Raw genomic sequence first — 9140 nt, forward strand, 5'->3', positions numbered from 1 at the left:
CTCTGACCTCTACAGCCAAGGAAAAGATGCAATGGGAAAAAAAAATTCTATGTGTCTATGTTTTTAATGACCGCCATGCCATGTTAGAGGGCAACAGCTGACTTTATTTCTGAAAAATACAAGACAGAGACAGGCAAGTGGGCCACCGACTGGTAACCAGCACTCCACTTTTCGGGAAAGATGTGTGAGACAGCAGTCCAGTTTGGAAATCCTCCCCATGTGTTCTGATCAGCACTGAGCTTTGATGAAATGGTGTTAAGAGACCTGATTCATCTCCCCTAGTGGGCATTTTCAGAAGGGAGACCAAAGTAAAAGGTCATCTGTTCTACTTCGACCAGGCCCGGCTTTGGAATTGGGGGGACCAAACTCTCGGGGCATAGTCCCCCCACCCCCGGCAGAAGCTGTGGCCGGGTTCCAGAACGCCATATCCTCCCTACACCCCCATCCATTCGACAAATGATTAAATACATGTCAGCCTCATGGTCTAATAAAGTAGGTGTGATCGGCCACCGTCTCTGGATTCATGTTTCCCGGGTTGAAAATAAAGATCAGCATTTACCTCCCCGCGGAACACCATCACCCAGGGTGCTGTTTCACTCAGCCCACATCTTTCAATCAAAGCAATCTGCATCATGCCCACATTCCAAGGTCTCATCATGGCAAATATTTACGGTGCGGGAGATAAGAGCTGGATTTTGTCAGTGGTTCATTCTTTCTTTTCTACAGATTTGATGCATCTTCTAATGAAGTAATCCCGTGAGGGAAAAAAAATCGGGTGTAATGATACTCATTGAGACCACCTCTGTTGACCTCCACTGGTTTCCCTTTTAACTATGACACACAACTGTTTATGTGCCTTGGTGTCTTTAAAATTTTTAAATACACCTCTGTGATGAAAATCAGAAGTACTTTTTGTTGCTGTTGAGAATGCACACAGCACCACACACACCAATTCAACTGTGTACGCGTACAGTTGGGTGGCCTTGATGACGCCCTTCAAGTTGTGCCACCATTCGCACCTCCCTCCGCCCCGGAGTGGCTCCTCCCCCGTGGACTGAACGTGGACCAAGTTCACTGTCCCCTAAGGTTCCTCTCTCACCTTTCCAGTTGCTGTTGTCAATTTGATCCTATGCAGATAGATCTGAAAAGAGCCCAGCGTTCAAGGCAGACATGCTTGACTAGTGAAACTAACCTACTGTTGGGTTGTAAGAAGACTGGAGGGGGAGTTTTTGGCTTAAGGTTAAGAGATGGTCTCAGGGAAGTCAGCGTCGGGGTTCATCCGGCCTCCACGGCTGCTTTGAAGTGCTGTTGCACTCACCAAGGGAGGTCTGGATGCCTCGGCACATGGGTGGGTGACCTCCCGTCCCCTAATTATGCTCTTGGGGGTGGATGCGTGCGCTAGGCATGTAGGATTCGTGCGCTCAGTACACAGCGAAGGGGGATATGGACGCAGGAGTGAAAGGGTTTGTGAATCCCGCCGCAGATTCACGTCCAGGCCTCCCAAGCTCGCTCTCAGCCGATGCTCTGGGCAGGGTGGCCTGTGACCCGGCGCTCTGCTGATTGCCCGGAGCAGCACAGCGCTAATTCACAGAGGCCTGCGCCGCCAGCCGGGCGCTCGGCTGTTTTCAGATCCCGGCAGGCCACTTGCATAAAGCCGGTTTTAATGAACTGCCCTGGCTTCCCGTTTAAGTTACAAGTTATGGAAGCATCCACATAAAGTAGCCCCATACACACACACACACACACACACACACCCCCCACCGAGCAGAGACCTGCAGGCGCGCGCGAAGGGAGCGCGCGCACACACCGCCCCACTCCCGGCGCAAGCGCGTGTCGTTTCCCAGAGTGATGAGTCTGTCTGCCGTCTTCAAAGGAATTGAGGGAGGGACCTAGGCACACACACAGCAGGGGCCGCCATCACAAGCTCCGTCTGCCCGCCCCCCACCCCCAGCCCTCTGGGGGACCTCTGAGTGCCAACAGCGCCAGTGCCTGGGCTAGGCTTTCGCAGCACGCCCCCTCGAACACTGATTTCGTTCCAAAGGAGGGTTCCAGAAAGTGGCCCAGTTAACCTTCCAAGCCTCCCTTTCCTCACGTGCCAAACACAGCCCTCCTGCCCTCGGGCATTTGTGGTGACGCTCAGCTGGGGCGAGAGAGGCGGCTTGGCCACTTTGTGTGAAAGGTTCCTGTCCAAGCAACTCTGAGGAGGGCCAAAAATAACTTAAAAGTCTTCCCCAAATCCAATCAGGCCCTGGAAACCCTGGGGGGTCCCAGCCTCAGGGGCCTGAGTGCTCCGCGAGCTCTGGGCCTCACTCAAGACGGAGGCCCCCATCAGACAGGACGTGCCAGCAACCGGGGTCATGCAGCTCCTCTTTGCGAGCGACTTTCTAAACGCAATTCCGTTTCTGCTGGCCTCCAAAAGCATTCCCTTTCAGCACCAGCAAACGTGGCCCAAAGTTTAACTGGGATAGGTCTCCTCCTTTCCATTAGTGGTAGCGTTTTACTTGCTCCTCCTCCTCTTCCCCCACCAGACAGGCTCAAGGGGAAGGACCAGGCGGGAGGCAAGTCCTGGCCCCAAGCCCCGCCCTCATGCCCTTCGAGGAACTGCCCTCTCCAGCAGGGGGCGGTGCTGGCCTCTCCACCCTAGGTCTCTAGGTTGAACATCAGTCAAGTGTCCAAGGTAACTGAAGCCCAAGCCCCATCTTGCTTAGTTTTTTCTTTAGAATTGCACAAACCATATCCAGAAACTTGTAAATGGGCCAGTTTGTTAGAGAAGTGAAAATGACAAATGGCACTGTGCTTTGGCGTTGACTATGAGTTTGCAAATAGAGAGTGGTGTGTGCGCAAAACAGGCACCACTTAGAAAATGCCGAGCTATTTACACGTGGCACAGACGCTAGACACAGACGCGCAGACGGCTGGTTCTCAAGCTAATCTGAAAGGCTGCCGAGCTCTGAGCCACCGCTGCCTTCAGTGCATCTGACTGAGCGCCGCCTGCGAGCCCGCCGCGATAGGGCTCGACAGCACTTCCGTGCCTGGGATTGGCTGGCGAGCGTTTAGGTCTGCACGATCACTGAAAGTTCTTCATTTTCCCCCTTCTGTGTTATGTACATATAAGCCGCCTCTCTAGGCATAAACTATCTACTGGTAAAAATCAATTTTGATTTGATCAGTATGTATTACTGCTGGTGCCGGCGGTTTAGGGGATGCAGAGGGAAAACATGCAAAGTAGGGCAAGAGGAAAGCTGGGTCCTCAGACCGAGACCAGAAGGGCCCGCTGTCTTGTTTACTAAGACGTTCCGTACTGTGCCAAGGGCGCTGAAATTATCAACTTAAAAATTCAATCAATAAAATGTCCGCGATTCTGTTTCTGCTTGCACTCATCTGCATTTATCAGCTCTGTGGCCACTTCTAAAGCCAGAGCTCCTCTCGGGGAGGCGTTCAGAAATCAGGAGCCAGGAGAGGACAGGACGCAGGGGGCAGCCTCCCTCACCCCACACACACAGGAGCCAAGAGAGGACAGGACGCAGGGGGCAGCCCGACTGCACCCCCTCACACGCACACATACATACTCATGCACACCTGCACACATACGCAGACACACAGGAGTAAGAGGCAGGAAGCAGTCCAATGCACCCGCACACACACTCTCACACCCACTCTCACACACACCCACTCTCACACATACACACTCTTACACCCATTCTCACACACTCACATCCACTCACACACACACACACACTCACACACTCTTACACTCTCTCACACACCCACTCACACACACACATGCACCCACTCACACACACTCACCCACGGTCACACACACCCACTCACACACACACTCACACTCACACACACTCACACACACACACTCACAGCTTCGGCCTCACAGTCCAGGTCTGCTCAGTCCCAGTCACTGGTGAGCGCACATGTCCACCTTTTTACCTTACTCTCATTTTTCTCTCTTGCCAAAGGCACCCCAAATGCGGTGGGGGCTCTTCCCACAGCCCACGAATGTCAGCAATGCCTGCTCCCACTCGTCACCCGGCACTCCCTTTACTGAGTGGGACTACTCCAAGGACAACCAGCCTTTCCAGCCCTGTCCTCCTCCGAGCACCCAGGCTCCTGTGACCTTCCTTCCAGTGTAGAAGTCCCACGAGCCAACACAGGCCCCTCAAGTCCTAACCTGCAGACGCAAGTCCTCAGAGGATGACTACTGAGAAGGGACAACTGTGGGTTTTAAAATCGGAGACTAGTGGCAACCAAAATGCCTACCACCTCCGCAAGGCTCACCTGTTCTCCGTGGGCACGAAACCTCCAAAGACCCAGAACCAAGCAGGGTCCCCAGGCCAACTCTTGACGAACATCATCACTAGTGCCATGTCAGCAAATGACGGCTTGAAGGGCCTCATCATTTTTGTGGATGAGATCTTACCGGAACCTGGCCACACCCGTGGCTGGCTGTACTCTCAGAGCATAGATGCTTGTCATCCAGTCTGAAAGGTGGTTTGAGGTAAGCTGTGGCCCACAACAGCCTTTAAAGTAGTTGCTATCTGGCCTGTTAAGAAAAAGCTGGCTGACCCTGCTCTAGTGTAACGGGGTTACACTACACCCCTAAATAATGTGTGGAGGCCCTTCTAGCCATTCTCTTCCCAGGCTGTGAGGTTCTAGAAGCTGCAGAAAAGCAGACACATGGGACGGTGTGGGTCCATTTCCAGAGAGTTAATGCAGAAGGTATGTGCCTCCCAGCTCAGTCTTTCCCTCCCTTTCCCAAGTACCTGGGCCCACCTGGAGAAGATCCTGGCCTTCCCCATCTGTCTGCACAATGCGATTTAAGCAGTTCAGTGTTTAGAACGAAGTGGTGTCTTGGACCTTTACTGCCAGTCCCCAGTGCTCATGAAGACAGGAAGTTACTGACTAGACCAGCAACAGACTTCCACCCAGCCGGTGCAGACCAGCAGAACTGTGCCCCAGCCCACGCAGCCCAGCCAGGGGCTGAAGAAGCTGACTCCTGATAGCGGTCTCCCGAGAACTATCTTCCTCCTGGTGGCCTTTGTCTTTTAAAACCCAACCCGTGCTGGAGCCACACTCTGTGCCCTTTCACTCGTCTCTTCTGCAGGGCTCCTCGACCCAGGAGACGTTTCCTTTCCTTGAGGGGCAGGCGATGGAAGGGCCAGGGGATGGTGTGCAGATGTGCAGCGGTATTTTCATACTAAGCTGAAGCCAACCAGAACAACACACGTGTGCATGTACAGCTGAATCATAACCGATGAACTTTCCAATGGCAAAGCAACGATGATAAAACCATGATAGTATTACCCCCCACACAGCGCATGTGACAAAATGACAAAAGCATTCTTGATTTGGGGGCTTTATTTTAATATTCTTTTTCTTTTTAAGATGCTACATAGTCAAACAGAACCGGATCGGCCTTTTGTGGCATAAAAGTAACTCGCAGTCAGATTCTCAACTGGGACCCGACGGATGCATGGGCTGAAGAGCCGTTCCCCTGCCCCGCCACCCCCGCACGCGTGCGGGCCACCAGGCTGCTTCCCCTCTCCCCTAAGCACTGCAGCCTGACTCCCTCTTCCCGATTCCAGGCAGGGGCCAGAGTGAGGCCGGCCAGAGCCAGGCCTGGGGCAAGTGTGCTGAAGAGTGGCAGGCGGGGTGGCAGAACCAGCACGGATCCATCTCCTGAGAGCCCCCGCTCCTCAGCTCCACTGAACGGTGGGGAGCGCTGACCGCTGCTGCGCAGAGCCTCCCTCCCGGGACGGCGCTCTCCGCTACAAGGGGAGCGCCCGCCGACGGCTGTGTGCCGGCATCACGTGCACCCCACCTCCCACGGACGCCCAGCGCCCAGAACGCGCCGGAGGGCAAGCGTCTCACCTCCCGCAGCAGCAGCGCCAGCCGCACCCACAGCGCGGGGCGGCAGGGGTGATGCTGAGACCATGGCGCTCATTAGACTCTCGTGACATGAAGGAAACATGAGACGAGATACATTAAATAAGTTAACTATGCGTTCAACATCTCTGGGTAACAGCTTGACTTCACGACATGAACCAACAGCAGTGGAGCTTGGTCCCTCAAAGAGAACAAAGCCCTGACTTGCATTTCCAAAGCACTGGGTCAGCCGCTCAGTGCACACCTCCCATTCGTGACGAGCCCCTCTGCTGCTGCCACCGTGCAATTCTTGCAGGCTTCCGACTCTGTTTGTCAGTCCCAGGAGACTGAGGACCTGGACAGACTCGGAGCCGCAGTGAGAAGCCTCGGCAGTGAGCAAGCAGCGTGTGGGCGACTGCTGGAGGTGACCACACTCCCCACCGTGGGCTCCTGCTCCCCCAGGGCGGCACTGGGCTGGCGAGGAAGTGTCTTGTTTGAAGAGAAGTGACCCAGCGGCATGTGCCAAGGCTACAAGGTTTCAAATGACATTTACAATATGCCACTGTGGCAGGAATCCCGTCCCCCTCGTCAGTTACTAAAGACCGTTCTTCCCCCGAATCATTTACTGTACATCTGAAACTTTCTACAAGCTTGTTATATTACGTTATATCTGGGTGTGTGTGTGCACAGGGAGGGGTGATTAAAGGCAAGACCTGGAGATGCTGTCATACATTAATTTCTTTGTACACATGGTTATGATAAATCTGAATCCCATGATGCGGCAGACCCATCAATCCACGGACCATCCTTCATGTGTGGCCTCTACAAGGCAATCTTCCCGATAATGACGCCCACGATGAAGAACAAGACCACGAGCGCGAGGAGCCGGGTGCTGAGGCCCTCCTCCCTCCCCGCCGCGGCGAGTGCAGACACAGGGCTGTTACTCTGGGCGGTCTTCCTCATCCGAAGGCCATCTTCCTCCTGTGGGAACAAGTGCACATCTCAGTCGTAGGCACCAAAGCGGGCATCCCACCTAGACGGGGGCTGCTTCTGCCCCAGACTCACACCCCATGATATAGTCCAATCTCCTCACTTTGCAAATGGAGACGTGGATGCCTACGGGGGAGGGGGCTGGAAGCCCTCCAGAACACTGCTGCCAGAGGCCCCGCCTCTTGCTGTCTCCCTGCCTGACGCACTGCTCACCTTCCTGTAACGTGACTCATGGCGTATCTGGATCCCAGGCAATCAGGCCCTTTGCAACCTCAGCCCCACCACCCACCTACCTACATCCCACTCAGACCCTGTCTTTCCTGCCTCAACTGAATGGGCTTCTCTAATTAAGTCATCAATTTTTCAAATGATGCATTTCCCAATGCACAAATACAGAACTCCAAAGAAACTACAAGCAGTAGACCTGAAAGCCTTCATGGACCGCTCTGTGCACTGCTGGTACTTAGTTACATGCAGACTGCTGGACTGAACACTTGTGTTTGGAGCAGGTTTAACATGTGACTGAGTCTGATACACTCATGTCAAACATTCCTAAGACCTGGATTTCCCACTACAGAAGCCACACCACCCTGCCACACACTACAAAGATACTTGGCCATGTTTTACTGCATAAAGAATGGAAACATTTTCCCCTTTTGCCTCCACTCCACTACCTTAATTACCTGCAAATGGCTTTGCAGACCTGACCAAGCCACTTAGGGAACCAGAACATCCATGGATCTCAGACTGCCCAAGAGGCCAAGCCCAGATTTTGACCATGGCCTTCATCTCAGCCCTTCTGCCCTGACCCAATCTTCCCAGCCAGACTGCTGCTAACTAGCCCATCCGCTCACGCCCAGCCCAGTCACTGCTCTACTTCCTCTTCTTTTCCCTCAATCCACTCCCATTCCCTGAGGGCTGGCAGGCCCGAGAGCCACCAAGGAGCTTCCTTTCCCGGGCACTTGGCCGGTATCACTCTGGGCTGTGAAGCGCTCTTCTGTCTCCCCACTAGCCCATCATCAGGAGCTCCTTCAGACTGCACACATAGTACCCACAGTGCCTGGCACACAGCAGACCCTCCGTAAACGTGTTGGTCAAATAAAAAAATAAGCCAATACAAAGCAAGAAATCAGTGTGTGGCAGGCTAAAGAATCTCCTAATATCAAGACTGGTCTGATAGTATGTTAAGATCGTCTGCTTGTGGGCCATGGCCAATATCGCTGCACAGTGATAAACTGCTGGGGTCATGCTATTAAATTAAAAAATGGGCACAGCAAAGTACACTTTATTTTATTGGGTTTATATAGAAGCTATTTCTACCTGTTTATCGCTTTAAAGGGCAAAGAACTCCATTTCTGAGGAGAAATACACTCAGACGCACTTCAGGCACATCTGAGACTTTTAGCCAAGAAGTAAAGCATCAACCTCACCATTTACGCCACATAAGAGAAGTTAGCGAATGAAGTCAGTGCAGATTACTGGATAGGAAGAAGACGCGGCCCTGCCCTGTCCTCTCCACTGTCGGAAGGGAAGGGGAGGAGCAGTCAGCAGGCAGGGACCGACCCTCTGCCCCGGGGTTCTGCTAGTGAAGGAGAAAACCTATTACACGCTCCGGGTCTACCATCAAGATCGAGAGACCAGATTGGCCTAAAAATGTAAGCTGTGACAGAAGGTCCTATAATCAGGAGTTCAGAAACGTTTTGTCCGACATCGTGCCTGAGACAGACAGACTGGGTCGTAGAGGCGTGGCAGCCGACTGGGCTGCTGTGACTTGCACACACCCAGAGCTAGCTCCAGGCTGACTAGCGTCGCTTCTGACGCACAGGCCACCCCAGCCAGAGGCAGTGCAGCTCGGCTCCCTCACACCCCACACACCTGCCCCTGCAACAGCCAAGGCCAAGGCTCTATCAGCAAGCTAGACTGGAGTTTCTCCTTCTTCTCAAATCTCAGCCTCATGTTACTCTGACAGCTTCCCATTGCCTGCCTGCTCACCACTTCACAGTGTGCTGAGACACCACTCCCCGGACCCTCCACCCGGTCTCTGACAGACACTCACTGTGATCCCGGACCCTCCACCCGGTCTCTGACAGACACTCACAATGACCCCGGACCCTCCACCTGGTCTCTGACAGACACTCACTGTGATCCCGGACCCTCCACCCGGTCTCTGACAGACATTCACAGTGACCCCGGACCCTCCACCCGGTCTCTGACAGACACTCACAGTGACCCCGGACCCTCCACCCGGTCTCTGACAGACACTCACAGTGACC

The 9140-nt window shown here is 53.7% G+C and overlaps 1 protein-coding gene across 1 annotated transcript in view; it reads right to left on the reverse strand.

Annotated features, from left to right (window-relative positions):
- Positions 1-6699: 6699 nt before the first annotated feature.
- VAPB (VAMP associated protein B and C) overlaps positions 6700-9140 on the reverse strand; it is an 83540-nt gene continuing 81099 nt past the window's right edge. The window contains exon 6 of the mRNA XM_007951502.1: positions 6700-6858. Coding sequence (XP_007949693.1) covers positions 6700-6858 — 159 coding nt within the window. The remainder of the gene's footprint in view (positions 6859-9140) is intronic.

Source organism: Orycteropus afer, unplaced genomic scaffold (assembly GCF_000298275.1).
Source record: "Orycteropus afer afer isolate SDZICR_OR568_19922 unplaced genomic scaffold, OryAfe1.0 scaffold00295, whole genome shotgun sequence".
In the NCBI taxonomy this organism is placed as follows: Eukaryota; Metazoa; Chordata; class Mammalia; order Tubulidentata; family Orycteropodidae; genus Orycteropus; species Orycteropus afer.